The sequence below is a fragment of the Tetrao urogallus genome, assembly GCF_951394365.1.
Source record: "Tetrao urogallus genome assembly, chromosome: 5".
Classification (NCBI taxonomy): Eukaryota; Metazoa; Chordata; class Aves; order Galliformes; family Phasianidae; genus Tetrao; species Tetrao urogallus.
In genome coordinates, this window is record NC_136818.1 from 50,067,178 (window position 1) to 50,081,904 (window position 14,727).

Here is a 14,727-nt window from a genome sequence, read left to right on the forward strand (position 1 = left end):
TGTAGATGTTTATAGAGCTACCCAATGTTGTTTGACTTTTGAAGGAAGACTAATCGATGTAGTAATGGGGCAGTGGGGGTGGGGGGGGGGCAGGAAGGCAGAAAAAACCTTATGGTTAAGTCAAAACAGGGGTCATGCCCAGGGCATTTTATCTGCCCTGCTTACACAGCCCTAGGGAATTGCATCTCAACAGTTGATTCCCTGTTAATCAATTCACATTAGTGCCTGCCTTTTAGTTTTCACTTTGCTGAATTCCAGGAAAGAAGTTCTTAAACCAAATGCACACTCTATCTCTGACCTACGCAGAACTGTTGCATTTTAACAAGAAATCATAGCAGATTTTATTTGCTCTAACAGCTGATAAGAGACACCTTTGTAAGTAAAGGCTCATGGACTGCAGACTCAACATAGAACAAGAGCCAGTGCTCTGTTTATACAGGTCAGCAGTAACACAGGAGGAGAGAACCTTCATGGAGTTTTTTCTCCCTACCTGTTTTCTCCATTTCCAGATAAACACTCGTGTTACGTGCTGTTCTTCTGTTTCCCTTTACTTCCTTATTTACTATGTCTCAACATTATGATAAAGAGACGCATAGCAGTTACTGTCATATCACAGTGCTGAAACAGTTTACTGTGCACAAGTGAGAAGCACATGTGGGGCAAGAGGGTAGGGGAGAGGTGTGAGCATAAAAACAGCAAACAGCATATCCACAAAAGCAAGCCTGATTGATATTCAAACCCTTTAGACTCATTTATCTGGCTAAGCTACCCTCTAGTATGTAGGCAGATCTTCATACAGAGGATCTTCAAAAATAAACTTTATTATCAAACTTAAAATTCACACATTAGACATGAGGTCTAGACACAAATAATACTGAAAACCTCAAACCATAATGATTTAGATAATTTGGATGATAGCTACTTGCCGTTCCAAATGCCTTTGAGAATATTTCTGAATGCATACACCATGGTGAAATGTCTTGTCAAACATGTATCTGGCCAGCTTGCAGTAAGATTTTTAAATAGGGGAAAACTTATTTCTATAGAAATAAAATTATCTAATTATGAATCAGCGACCCATAATTGTAGTGCTTGGGGAAAAAAATCACAAGCCTTTTGAAATACTTAGACATAAATAACTACTGTACATTTACAAGTTTAAATATTTAAAGGCCTTCGTTACAATAAAAAGTTACTATGTACATATGAGATGTTATACAGAAATCCAGCCGGAGGGAAGCATTGAGCACTCAGATTTGGCCGTTGAAACCTATGAATTTGGCAGGCAGATTGTCCACAGGGTACACTATGGGGCCCGTTTTCATTGTAGGAGGTCCATTTAGCAGCTGCCAGTCACAGCTTCGCGCCAGCTCCACCGTAAATATTTTTAGAAGGACTTTTGCAAACTCTTTGCCTACGCAGCTCCTCAAGCCCCCACCAAAAGGAATGAAACTGAACCTAGAGGAGTCCTCCGGAGATGGAGACATGAAGCGGTCTGGGTTGAACTCGTCCTTGTCAGTAAAGAGATCGGCCACATCGTGGGTATCACAGATACTGTAAATAACGTTCCAGCCTTTGGGGATCTGGTATCCCTACCAAAAGAAGAGAGAGGAGACATGAAGCACATTGTTTTGTTAAGGAAGCTGAAGATTCAGCATGTGACATGCAGGTGCACCTTCTGATTCCCCCCACTCACTAAGGCAGGTACCTACAGAAGCACATTCATACTTGGCAGTGCTACGAGGAGCTGAGCCCAGCCCTACTTACATTCAGCTCAAGGGTCTTGAGTGCTATTCGGAATCCTCCAGGAACGGGAGGGCTCAGCCTGAGGGTCTCCTTGATAACACAGCCTGTGTACTTCAGCTGCTCCAAGACCTCCATGTCCAATTGCTTCTCTTGGTTGGGACCAGACAGTAACCCCTAGGTAGGAAGATGCTGCCATGACATTTATAGAACAGGCTCCAGGCACTGCAAGACAGCTGTCCCTCAGCTAATGGTATTTCCCTGCCCTCCTATAAGTAGGGAACCTCCTATGTCAAGGGGAACCCATCCTGGGACACCTCTCTGAGGCACCTTTCTACTGCCTGCTCATGGGAAGTGGCTGTGGAAAAGACACTCACCTTTACTTGCAGCTCCTTCCTCACTTTCTGCAGAACATCATGGTGGAGCCCCAGGAAGGCGATCAGCGATGTGGCAGCACTGGCAGTGGTTTCATGGCCCCCAAACAGCAGCTCTGTGGCAGACTCCTTCAGCTCCTTACTCGCAGGACAGGAGAGAGAAAATATGCCTTGAGTGTGGTATCCCCATTGGGCCCACTCCACCACCAATGCGGCTTGGTGATCTTAGGCTGGAGCGGGCACCCAGGAGCCAGAGTGGGAGGTGGTCCCCACAAGCACAACCCTACACCCCTCATCCAGCAGCCTGGCTGCATCCTCTATCCCCAGGACTCTCGTGCACTACACAGGCTGCTTTATGACCTGGCAAAGGAACAGCAACTCCTGCTCTCTGTTTTCAGTCCCGAAGATAAACATGCTGCTGACTGAGGGAGAGAAGCAGGGTGGGAAGAGATGGATTTGGATGGGGGGAACCTCACCTGCATATTGAGCTGCTCTCCATTACCCTGTGTGTGCTCCATCAGCAGCTGCAGCGCGTCCTTGTAACCACTCTCAGGCTCCTTGCGGGCCATCTTGGCACGGATGTTCTCCTCAATCTTGGCATGGATGATGTTGCGTGCCCTCAAGCCCTGTGCAAGCAGGGGGAGAGTGAGCTGGGACTTGTGCCACCCCAGCAACTTACGCCATGCTGCCAACTTACACCACACCGCCATCCCTCCCTGCTGCCCTGGGAGCACCCCTAGCTGGCCTGGAGTCTCACCCGGTAGAGCCCACTGAAAGGCACGTCGATGGGGAGGGAGAAGAGGTTGCGGATCATCTCCTCAAAGGCCTCCACCAGCTGCTGCTCGCTGTCAGGGCCGGCCTGGCGGGGCTGGAAGCCCAGCAGGATGCGCATGGCGATGCGGAACATGAGGCGCTTCACCTCAGGGTACACCAGCAGGCAGGGCCCGGCGCCCAGCCACTGTGCCAGGCAGGCACTCACCTCCTCTTGGATGACGGGCACATAGTGCTGCAGGGCGTCCCGGGAGAAGGCCCGCATGATCACCTGCCCAGGGGACAAGGAGGAGAAGGAGGAGTAGAGGAAGGGGATACAGGCTCAGCCACCACATGCAGGACAGCTGCCCCGTTCCCAGCCCGCCTTTGGGGCTGTACCTTTTTGCGGTGTTTGTGCTGCCCATTGTGGAGGTTGGAGAGGCAGCCTGAGCCCAGGATGGTGCGCACCGAGGCGGGCCACTGCACGGAGACCAGGCGGTGCTCACCCAGCAGGATGTGCCGCACGTTCTCGGCGCCCATCACCCGCACCGTGGGCCGCCCGAAGAGATGAGTCTTGTAGATGAAGCCGTATTTCCTGCGCTTCATCTGCAGGAATTTCCGCCGCTGGACAGGGAAGGGAAGTAAGTAAATTGAAAAAAAATAAATAAGTTTTAAATAAATAAATGGGGGTCAGGGGGGAGAGAAGACGAAAAAAAAAAAAAAAAAAAAAAAAAAAAGAGAAGAATGAGCTCATCCACACCTGAGCTCAGAAGCCCGGCGCAGCCCTGCTCAGCCTCGTCCCTTGCGGGGAGAGGGGAAGCTGCCCGCCTTACCTGCAGCACCATCTGCAACGTCTCCCCAAAGAAGGGGAGCCCCATGGTACCCGGGGGCAACGGCAGCGGGCAGCTGGGGTCGCGGCCGCTGGCGCAGTACAGGTCCCAGAGCCGAACGGCGGCCAGGAAGAGCAGCAGGGGCAGCAGGAAGGTGCACAGGGCGCTGGCGACCAGGGCGGAAAAGCCCATGGTGGGGCAGCGGGACAGCGGGACAGCGAGCCCGGTCCGGTCCGGCCCGGCCCCCCGGGAGCTCCGAGTGTGCAGCCCGGGCTCTCCGCGGGCCGTCTTTTATACCCTTCCCAGGTTGCTGCCCACCCTACCTTACCATCCGATAAATTAGTTCACCCAAAGTTCATCTTTAATTGCGGATTGCGGCCTGGCTCCTCCCCCCGAAATCTTTAACCGTTTGCTTTGCGCGGCACATCTCGCCCGCTGCAGACGGCCGCCGGGCAGACGGACGGGGTGCTGCGGGACCAATCGCCCCTTCGGATTTACCGCCGCGCTCCTTGGGGACCGGCAGCACCGAGGCGGAGACGTGCCCCGTCGCGGCGGCACGGAGCCTGCCGCCGGGAGGTACCCACGCTCGGGGCGCTCCCAGCCGCCGTGGGTCTCCGTCGCCGGCCCTCTCATCGCCCATCGGGACCCCTTGGTAGCCGGGCTGAGGGCTCCCCGGGCAGAGCCGCGTCGGCGGAGGTGGCTCCGCCGTCCTCCGGCTCACCTCGGAAGGCCCGGCTCGTGTTTCTGCCCGGTCTCGGAAGAAGGAACGGCGGGCAGCGCTCCGTCTCGGCCTCCCGATGCAGGTTCAACCGCGGGTCACCGACGGAAAGGGAGGTGAGCGCGGAAAGGGAACACCCTGCCCGCTGCGCTCGGCTCCGATCTCCGCTGCCCGCCCTCGCCCGGGGCTCGCCGGGGCTACCGCGGCCGGGGAGAGGCGCTCGGCACGGCCGTACCCGCCGGGCGGGCTATGCTCCCCTCCGGCGCAGCCCCGGGGTTCGACGTGCGGGAGTAGCGCGGCCCCGGGGCTGCAGGAGCTGACCCCGATGGGCTCCGCTGGGGCCCGTGCAGAATAAGCTCCGAAGGACGCGGCCGCCGGGCATTGCGGGGATGCGGAGGGAAGGATAAGGCTGCGGACCGCTCCGCAGCTACCAATAAACTATCGTGATCGCTTCCCTTTTATCCCTCCATTTTCCTATCCTTTTTACTTTTGCTTTCTTACTCCTACCACGACCTCAATAAACGCTGGAAGTTGCGTGTGTGTGTGTTTGTGTCTACAGGGGTGGTGGCGCTGGCGAGGCGTCATTTTAAATTAGTACTTTTCTGACGCTCGGCGCGCCGGACAGGACCTTCCCTCCCCCCCATGTGGCCGCCCGCCCCTCGCAGCCCCTGCCCGGGCGGACCCTCGGGGCAGCCCTGCGGCGCTCGGCCCGGAGCGGCGGCCGCGCCCTGACCCGGCGCTCTCCCCTCGCCGGGCGCTGACCCGCTCGTGACCTACAACACGGACCGTGACATCTGCGTGAACCCGGCCGGCAACCGCGCCAAGTTCACTGTCTGTCAAAATAACGAGATACGGTGGCCTGAGCACCGATAATTGCCGCAGGAAGGCTTTATTATCTCCCCAGCTGTGTATTCCGCAGCCATCGGCTCGAAAAGAATCAAATGGTAAAGAGTGAAAGGGATAATTAAAAACATCTTGGAAGGAGGTCAAGAAATTAACAGCCTAATATGAACAAACTTTGATTACAAGTAACAATTATTACACTTCATTTGTAAATGCTCATGTTTATCTGAAAACAAAATCAGTTTCAGGTCTTTTTTTTTTTAACTAGATCTACGTTACACATTTCAGTGGGTGACTGCGGGGCTCGTTAGCGCTCGGGGTAATTTTTAAGTGCGCTGATGGAGGAACCCCGGTGCTCCCATGGCTGGAGCCCACACGTCCCTCATGTCCCCCAGGTCACTGCCACACCGGCGGCCTCGCAGCAGTCACCCAGTTCCACCTGCAGCCACCACTTTCCTTCCGATAGCCAGGGAGACACACTTCTCAGGACAAGGTCAGGAGGGGCAGAGGCTCTGGTTCACAATGGGGTCGAGCTGCCAACAGCACTTAACTTAGTCCCGTGGTTCAACCTCTTCCAGATCTGACTCGCCACATTTGGGAGCCACATTTTTGCCCCAGGCAGTACTGCACCCCGCTGCATGCCTCAGCATAGATGTGTGATGGGGACCAGCCCAGGCAGGGTGGCTTTTAGCCTGGCACTGACACCAGACATTCTGGCACTCAAAATGTGCCACCTGAAAATGTGTCCCCAGCTCCTGGGCTCAACCCCAGGTACCACTGTAGTGCCCCAGAGCCACCAATCAGAGCTTACACATAGGGCAGTGCTAGGGCAGGGCTGAGGCAGGGTCACGGCTGCCCTGTGACAGCCACCATAGCACTATGCAGATGTCCTTCCACCATGTGCCAGCACCAGCAGGAGCACAGGATGTGCCCTCACTAAGCAGACCTGTTCAGAAATGAACATTTCCCAGACATTTATTCACGACAGGTCTGTGCCCCGTGCCAGGCTGCTCTCTGCATCCTGCAGGAACTTGGGATAAGGCTACATGTCAGGCCCCAGGCAGCAGTATGGCACTCAGGCACTGCACACACAGCCACTGGGTCAACAAATGTCTCATTTGTGGTGGCTCTAATAGGAAGTGAAGGAAAGAGATGAAATATTTACAATAGAAACCTCTTGACACAGTTATCCTACCTAGAGCTAATACTGTGAATTGGGCAGACCTAGCGTGTGTTTTCCTGCAGAGCCCTCGTCTTCCCTCTTTTCCACTTCTAGAAAGCTGTGCTGTGCAGGACAGAGTGTGCAGGACGGGGTGTGCAGGACGGGGTGTGCAGGATGCTCTTGCCTTTCCTTCACACACCCGTGAGAGAAAGCCCTGCGGCAGGAATGGGGCTTTGCTCCTGGGAATGTGTGTGGGGCTGGGCTGGTGGGGGTGAGGCTCCCCTTGGTGCTCAGGGCTCTGTGGGACCATTCCTAATGCACTGAGCATCAGAAAGGGGAAAAACAACAAGCCTTTGGGGCTTTGCTCTGTAGTACCTCAGCCATGACCACCGCCACCGGGCTGAGCTCAGCGTCCTGGCTCAGGCCTCACCGCCACGACGGGGCTGCAGGGGGTGGAAGAAGAGCTGCAGCCCGTCGACGGGGTGCACGATGGGCACGGTCTGCATGGCGGGGAAGGTCGGCGTGGCCAGTTCCCAGCGGGCCGTGGTGACCAGCTCGATGGCCAGCAGCTTCAGGATGGCCTGCGCCAGCTCCTTGCCGATGCAGCTCCGTGCCCCGCCACCAAAAGGGATGTAGTGGAAGCGGCCAGCAGCCTCTGGCTGGGTGACATTGAAGCGGTCAGGATCAAAGCCACCTGGGGGGCTCTGGTAGATGGCAGCCGTCTCATGCGTGTCACGGATGCTGTACATCACGCTCCAGCCCTTGGGGATCTGGTAACCCTGTGAGAGGAATAGAGGGGAGAGTTAGGGCCCAGCAGAAGCACCTGGGGGCAGCCCCCCTTCTCCCTTTTCCGCAGGCACTTACATCCAGCTCGAAGGTCTGTAGTGCAGTCCTGTACCCCCCAGAGACAGGCGGCAGTACCCGCAGCACCTCCTTGACCACGCAGTCCAGGTAGCGCAGGCGGCTCAGCTGCTCCAGGCTGATGTCCGAGGGGCAGCGGCAGCCCCGGGGCTGGGGGGTGCTCAAGGGGTGTGTGGGCTCCAGCGGGGCTGGGAGATGGGGGAAGCAGCCACCCCCCAGCTCTGTCTCCTCAATGGGGTCAGGCGGCTGGTTCTGGTCCTCATGAGCATCGCTGGCTGTGCTAAGGAGTTGCTGCTTGCCGTCCCTGCCTGCTGCTGGGTAGGGTGCCATGGGGCAGTTCTGCTGGTGTGGGTACAGCTCATGGGATGCCAGCTCCTGACGGATTTTTTCGATTGCTGAGGGGTGCTTTAGCAGCAGGAGGATGAGGGAGGTGCTGGCACTGGCCGTGGTGAAAAAAGCAGCAAATATGAGCTCAATGGCTGACTCCTGGCAGGGAAGGAAAGTGACAAGTTTGAATGCCACTTTGAGCTTGTTGTGATAGGATTTTCAGACTGTTCTCAGCTTTCACAGGTTTTGTCCCTGTGCAGAGAGCCCTACCTCTGCCTCCATTCTCTCCAGCCTGCACCCCCCCAGTGCTGGCAGGGATCTGTATGCGACATATCCATGCTCATCCACCTCCACACAGAGCAGACATCCACCTGCCTAGGAACTGATGCCAAAACAACTAAGCACACATCTTTTCCATTCTGGCTCTTCTCAGCTTCCTGCCCAAAATTTACAAACCTTAACAAGAATTTCAACATGCATTTTATCATAAAGGCTGAAGTTCACTTTAAGCATTATGTTTTTTACCTTCATCAGCACTTTCCCCTGCCTCCCCTGCAGCTTTTGCCTCTCTGGCCAGCCAGGAGCAATGAGGTTGCAAGTTTATGTACAGATCACACTGGCAGCTAAAATGGGCTCCATTCAATCCATCTTGTTGTAATTGACCATTTGCTTGTGTGGGAGGGGACTCAGACCAATGCTCAGAAGCAGAAAGTTAAGAGTTACTGGAGCTAGGTCTGGAGGGTGAGGCCAGAAGCACAGAGAAGGACACCTGATGTCTTAAGTCTCCTGGAGCCAATTCTGGTAAGGTCAAGAGTAATGAAGCAAAGATTTGCAACCATCACCAGCAACATAAGTTGTCTGGACTGCAGGCTTTTGCCAAAATGCAGCTTTCAAGGGCATCTTTCAGGTGAAATAACAGGTCCCTGCTGACCCCTGCACACCTCCTGCAGGCGGCAGCAGGAATCTTTACACCCACAAGACAGCAGACACAGATGAAAATAAATCTGTGAGTTCCACAGCTTGCAATTAAAAGCCAGGACATTACAATATAGCACAAGAAAATTAGAGCAGGCTCTGTATTTTGAAATAATAGCCCTTATGACTGCCTGCATCAGCCTCTGATGGTGCTGCCATGTAAATTGTGACACTGAGAAGCTTACTTTCTCTCCCTGTTTTTACAGTGCCAACACAACCGGTGACAGTGAGGCTGCGTTCTCCCACAGCTGCCTCAGTGTGTTCCAGTGCTGCAGCTCAACTGGGAGCCGGACCACTGAGCCGGGGACAGCCAGCCCCAGGTCACTGCCATGTCACCCCACACTGTCTTCAATATCTGTGTATTCCTGCTGTTGTCATCTCACCTGTCATCAGAGCCAGGGACACGATGAGAGGTCATGTAGTTATTCTTGTGCAATACACACATGAATACTCACAAAGTTCAATCCAGACTAACTGATCACATTTTGAGTCTGGGAATTAGTTTTAGTTATCTTGAAATAAACCAGTTCTAATTGCACCTAAGAACCTCTGTAATGTCTCCCAAACACTTCAGAATTTGGAGATTACACTTCTACAAAATATGTACGAAACATTTAGCATTGGATCACTATCCTTGAATATCTAAATAAACAGTAAAGCCATGTGTCCTGTATGTTTAAACTGCACCCATGCAAAACTGCTTCAAAACTTGCCACGTAGATGCAGTGTCATGTCCCTGCCTCACCTGGAATGACCTGGAGGTATGAATGATGCAGCACTAACGACAATTTTTTTTCCCTAGACCTTTGGCAAAGTGCTCTTCACCGCATTTTGTCCCAGTGAGGACTGCTGGGTTCATCCCTAAGTCACAGCAGTGAATCATATTGCATCACACAGTCCTCAAGCTCCTCAATGTAATTAATAAGGAGATGATAGGGTATGTCCCAGAACCCATCATTCCAGCCCAGAGCCCGTTTTGATGAGTTCTCTGGGCTCCCAGCCCTGAGGAATGGAGTGACATGATCTACAAGCACACTGCCCTGGGTGCAGCTCTATGTATTTCCAGGACAGCATCCTGGAGGTTATCGAGTGCACACTGATGTACAGAATCTGAGCACAGCCATGTAAGTCTACATGCCAGGTTTGTCTAAGCCAGGTTGAGGCCAGATGCCTGTGAAGAGGACAGGCAGAGAGGCATTTGTTTCCATTTTAGGCTCCAGCTCTGTTGTAAGGTAGAGCCCCACCAGCAGTCCTGCACAGCCCTCTCCTGCCACCCCTCCACCCCACGCTCACAGCCACCAGCTCAGGAGGGAACTGCGCGGGGCTGCGGTTACCTTCAGCTCCTGCATAGTGAACTCTTTGCCGTGCTCCTTGGCACTGTTTATTATGAAATCCAGAGCATCGCTGTGTTCTTCTGACATGGCTCGCTGCAGTTTCTCCTGTATGGCCCTCTCCATGAACTCATGCAGCATGTCCCGTGCTTTGATGCCCTGTGGGATGCAGACACGGGTCAGGAGAGCCTTGGGCACATCCCCCTCTCTGGAGAGGCTGGGGACTCCCACTGTGGTCATCTTTAATTCCAGAATCTGCAACAGCAAAGCGGAGTTAGCCCACTGCCAGGCCCCAGGGCCTTGCAGCAGGCAGCAGGTTGTGAGAACTGCTGAGGATTCATTGGCTTCCTGCTGTGAGTCAGTATAAGCCCTAGGAAAGGCTTTGGGATGAGTTGACAGCAGCAAACTTGTGGGACTGAATCCAGAGAGGTCTGCACCAGACAACTCCTGGCCTGGCCAGGTCCAATAGGAGCCTGTCCCATGGAGAGGGTGAGGTCACTTAATAAAGACGAGCCCTGGAAGCAAGGCACTGACAGTGACAAATGAGGGGATTTTCCAGATTGGGAACATGTTAATCACGCCTGGCTAATCTCTGGCTGTGCAGCAAAACCAACTGAGGAGCAATGTCCTTGCAGAGCAGGAATGGATGGAGGCAGGAGGCCTCCAGCAAAGCTAGAAGGAACAGGTGGTTGGGGGCAGAAATGGCCACAGCCAGCAGCTTGAAAGTAGTTACAAAGGAGAACCCAGACAGGAAGGACTTGAGTAAAGGAAAAGGGGCAGTGAGCAGGAGGAGGTGAAGAGATTGGTCTGGGGTCAGACTGGCCATGGCTGAGCTGAGGAGGCAGGAAGGGACAGGTGGGTGGTAGAAGCTCACGATGGTGACAGCGGGGGGTGGTGGGGAAGGTGATGGCAAGCAGAGTTCATAGAGGAAATGAGGTTGGGCAATGCCTTGATGGAAAAGGCAGGCAATTTGGGCTGTGGAACCCAAAGCCAGATGAGAAAGAGCAGATTGAAAAGGGACAGGTGGCAAGAATGGGCAGGGCAGCAGAGAATGAATGGAGACTATGAGAGGCAGAACGGGCTGTCCCACTGCCATGTTCCCCTCCAGCACTGCACCAGGCACCAAAAAGGGGTCTCCAATGCTCAGCCTGCCCAAAGTGCACAGGGAGGTTCCTCTGTGCCTGCTGCTCTCTGCTCACACACAGACCTCTGCCACAAGTGGGCTTGAACCCAGGAGGAATGCAGTTGGCACAGCAGCAGGCATTGGGTAAGCATAGTTGAGGAAAAGGCTCCAGCCATGCATGTGGCAACTCCATGCTGTACCAGAGTCTATGCAGGCAGGTGCTGGAGGCACCCAGCAGCGGGGTGGGCAGTGCCCTGGACTCATTGGGGTGCTCCTTGTCAGGCCTGAGGAAGGGATCTGTGCAGCCACAGCCTGGCCCAGCCACGGGCAGGAGCGGGGCAGGCAGCAGTACCTTGCGCAGCCCGCTGAAGGGCACATTGAGGGGCAGGGAGAAGAGGTTCTCCACCAGCTGTTCAAAGGTTTTGGCCAGGTCCTTGAACTGCTTTTCCTCCAGACGGAGTCCCAGCAGAATCCGAGCTGCAATGCGGAAAGTTAAGGTTTTAGCAGAGGAATAAACGGCGATGGAGCCCGGCTGCATGCACCAGCCCCGCAGCTCCCAGCTCACAACCTTCTGAATCCGTGGCAGGTAGCTTTCCAGGGCAGCTCGGCAGAACACTCTGGCCAGGATCTAGAAGCAGAAGGGGGGAAACAGAGGCAGGCGGTTAAAGCACGGGTCCTCCGCATGGTGCTGAGAGCTGAGCATGGGCAGGAGTTGCCCAGCCGCACACCCATGGGGCTCACCTTGCGGCGCTGGCGGTGCAGGTCGCCTGTAGAGCTGAGCAGGGTATGGGAGCCTAGGAGGATCTGGGTGCTCTGGGGCCACTGTGCGCTGACCAGTGTGTGCTCGCCCAGCAGGATCTTGCGGACGTTCTCAGCACCCGTCACCCGCACCACCGGGCGGCCCAGCAGGTGGGTCTTGAACACGTTGCCGTAGCGCTCCCGCCGGGAGCTGTGGAAGCGGGAGCCCTAGGGATGCGCCGTGAGTCAGCTCGGGGCTCCCGCCGGCCCCCGTCCCGTCCCATCCCGTCACCCCGCACCTCACCTGCAGCAGCCAATGCAGGGTCTCCCCGAAGAAAGGCCAGCCCATGGAGCCCTTGGGCAGCGGCAGGGCGTTGGTACGATCTCGGCTGAGGCTCCAGCGCAGCGCCCACAGGTGCCGACACAGGGCGAGCAGCAGCGCCAGGAACAGCAGCGCCAGGGCGGCCGCCGCGGTCCAGCAGAGCCCGGCCGGCATCCTCCCTCCTGCGGCGCACCGCGGGTCCCGCTCCCTGCCCCGCGCCGGGAGGGCGGGGAGCGGCGGCGGTGCCCGCCCCGGCGGTTGCCACGCGCGGGGCCGGGAAGGAGACGGCGAGCGGAAAGGCCCTCCCGGCTGCGGCTGCGGCTGCGGCTGCGGCCCGCCCGGCCCCGCTCGCCTCCTGCACCCGCTTCTCCCTTCGGCCACATTTATATAGATATTGGCCACTTAACGCCCGATCCACCTTCGCAGATGACGTCTGCCCTGCATATTTAAGCAGCGCAGCTAAGTGCGGTGATTGGAGCCGGAGAGCCGGGATTGATGGAAGGGGCGCGGGGCGATCGGGGGCGGCAGTGGCTGCTCCCTGCGGGCTGGCCCCTCGGGGGTCTCCCCCCACAGCCCGACCCGACCCGGCCCGGCCCGGCCCAGCCCAGCTTTCCCGTCTCAACCAGAACCGGGACGGTTCCCCGCTACGCCCCGCCGCCGCACGGCATCGCGGCCCGACCCCATAACGCCCCGGTCCCACTCCGCAGGCGCGGTCCCGCCGTCGCGCTCCGAGGTAAATGACCGGGAGCCGCGCGGCTCCCACCGAAGCGCAGGGCCGAGTGCGTGTAAACACATGAAATCAAAGGCAAACACGGGTAAGGTTTATATTACTGTATTTAGACGGTCAATAACTTAAAAATACAGCGAAATGTACATTATTTTTACATTTGGTTTGTATCTGTTAGACATTTTCCTCATGTCTAAAATTGCCAGGAGGTGACTGCACGGCGCCTGGCCTGGGCACTCCATGCTGGGATGGGGCGTTGGGACCAACAGAGGCAGCACAGAACCAACAGTGGCAAATCTATTCCCTACCCGCGCCCTGGGGAGAGCCCAGGATCTTAAAAAGTACGGTTAGAAATGGTCACCCTGAGGAACAGAACCCAGAAAGTCACATTATAAAGAACTCAAATGGTTATTTACAATCAGAAACTCAAGATTAAACTCTTTCAGAGAACAAAGCCTAGAAGTCCTAACACTAAATAAATACCAAGCCTAGCACTTGGGGAGTTCTTAAAGGTACCAAAAATCAGAAGATTTTCTCATACCTCCAGACTACACAATTCGGTAGATAAAATGATGTCCAATCACCTTAAGGCTACTATACATTTAATGCAGGAAAGTGACAGGCAGTACCTGAATGCGGGGATCTCAGCACTTAAAAAAAAAAAAAAGAAAGAAAGAAAAAAAAAAGAAAAAAGAAAGCAAAACAAAAAACCCAACACATTAAATTAGGATTCATCCTGAAACCAGCCATAAGGGATCACTTCTCAGATAATTCCTGCCCAGAGCAACACTGCAAACATCTTGTCTGCAGACACTTATAAATAATGTATTTACAGTTCAGCTGCCCCATGTTCAATGTGATAGAGCTGGTTTTATTGTACAGTCTCATTTTTCACCATTTGTTTACAATATACAAAATAGTTTTCGATCCGTTAAAAATTCGTACAAAGAACATTTGCTGAGGGCCCCACATCTCTGCCGTGGGCTGCGCTTTTCCTTTACCAGTCAAACAAATGTCCCAACTGAGAGCACTGCTGGGCAGAACGGGTGGCTCTGAAATACCTCTTGGTGGGGCAAGGGTCAGTTCTGCAGCAGCAGGCCTATGTGTGCTGGGACATGCCATTCACCAGGCTCCTGAGCTGCTTCACCACAGTCTCAATCAGCTTCTGCTTGTCACGATCGTTCTTCCTGAACTGAGCAAAAATGTTGTTCTTTTTGCTAGAGTCTCTCATTCTGGAGGAAAAAAAAAAGAGGGTGAGGGGAGGGAATGGTACTGACATGTTAGAAACACCATTTGAAAAGGGAAAACCTGACTACTAAAATAGGTTTCCTTTCTACTTCAATAGGTTTACTCTCGTTCCTTTTCTGATCTCTGTACTATAACAAACTGAAAGGTTACAAAGTCCATTATCTGTATGTTCTTAAATTAAACCTCCGGCACTCAGAGCTCGCAGTAACAAATATTACTTCCCAAATCACATTAGGCAAATCCCACTTCAGCGGTGCTGCCCCTACAGCTGCGTAAAGAGGGAGGAAAACAAAGATCCGAGTGGAACGGTGGCTCTGGGCCGAGCTCAGGCTGCACGAACCGCCCCCGAGCTCTACTACTGAGCTTCGTTATTGATGGATTTTAAAACGAAGTTCGGAAAACGTAATAAACTGAAGAAAAAATATTCGATAAGAGATAAGCGGTACATACCCTCTATGCACTCTGCAAAGCGCAGATCGTCACAGGGAGGAGAGAAAAGAGAACACCGTTAGAAAAGCCCTTCAAGCCCGCGCACGCTCCCATCCCATCGCCGCTTCCCCGCGTCTCCCGGCGCGGCAGCAGCTCCGGCTCCACAGCGGCTCCGCGGCTCCCGGCCCCCGGCAGCGCCGCAGCCGCCGGGAGGGCGGCCCCGTTC

At 54.6% G+C, this 14,727-nt stretch overlaps 3 protein-coding genes across 4 annotated transcripts in view; all 3 read right to left on the minus strand.

Moving 5' to 3' along the window:
• Positions 1 to 1,250: 1,250 nt before the first annotated feature.
• Positions 1,251 to 3,889, minus strand: CYP26A1 (cytochrome P450 family 26 subfamily A member 1; the record flags this gene model as incomplete). Its single annotated transcript, XM_079535424.1, has 7 exons — positions 1,251 to 1,592; positions 1,768 to 1,920; positions 2,121 to 2,255; positions 2,594 to 2,743; positions 2,875 to 3,159; positions 3,267 to 3,491; positions 3,701 to 3,889. 7 exons carry the CDS (start codon positions 3,887 to 3,889, stop codon positions 1,251 to 1,253), a joined length of 1,479 nt encoding a protein of 492 aa, XP_079391550.1.
• Positions 3,890 to 6,839: 2,950 nt separating this feature from the next.
• Positions 6,840 to 12,271, minus strand: CYP26C1 (cytochrome P450 family 26 subfamily C member 1; the record flags this gene model as incomplete). The annotated part of the gene is made up of 6 exons (XM_079536132.1): positions 6,840 to 7,199; positions 7,285 to 7,767; positions 9,918 to 10,073; positions 11,390 to 11,665; positions 11,779 to 12,003; positions 12,080 to 12,271. 6 exons carry the CDS (start codon positions 12,269 to 12,271, stop codon positions 6,840 to 6,842), a joined length of 1,692 nt encoding a protein of 563 aa, XP_079392258.1.
• A 1,652-nt stretch (positions 12,272 to 13,923) lies between these two features.
• Positions 13,924 to 14,727, minus strand: part of EXOC6 (exocyst complex component 6) — a gene marked incomplete at both ends in the record, with an annotated part of 81,720 nt that continues 80,916 nt past the window's right edge. Inside the window, 2 exons of one of the 2 annotated variants that reach the window (XM_079536178.1) lie at positions 13,924 to 14,056; positions 14,523 to 14,534. In XM_079536178.1, the coding sequence (XP_079392304.1) occupies positions 13,924 to 14,056; positions 14,523 to 14,534 (145 nt within the window). The remainder of the gene's footprint in view (positions 14,057 to 14,522; positions 14,535 to 14,727) is intronic. The other variant, XM_079536177.1, reaches the window with a different exon arrangement.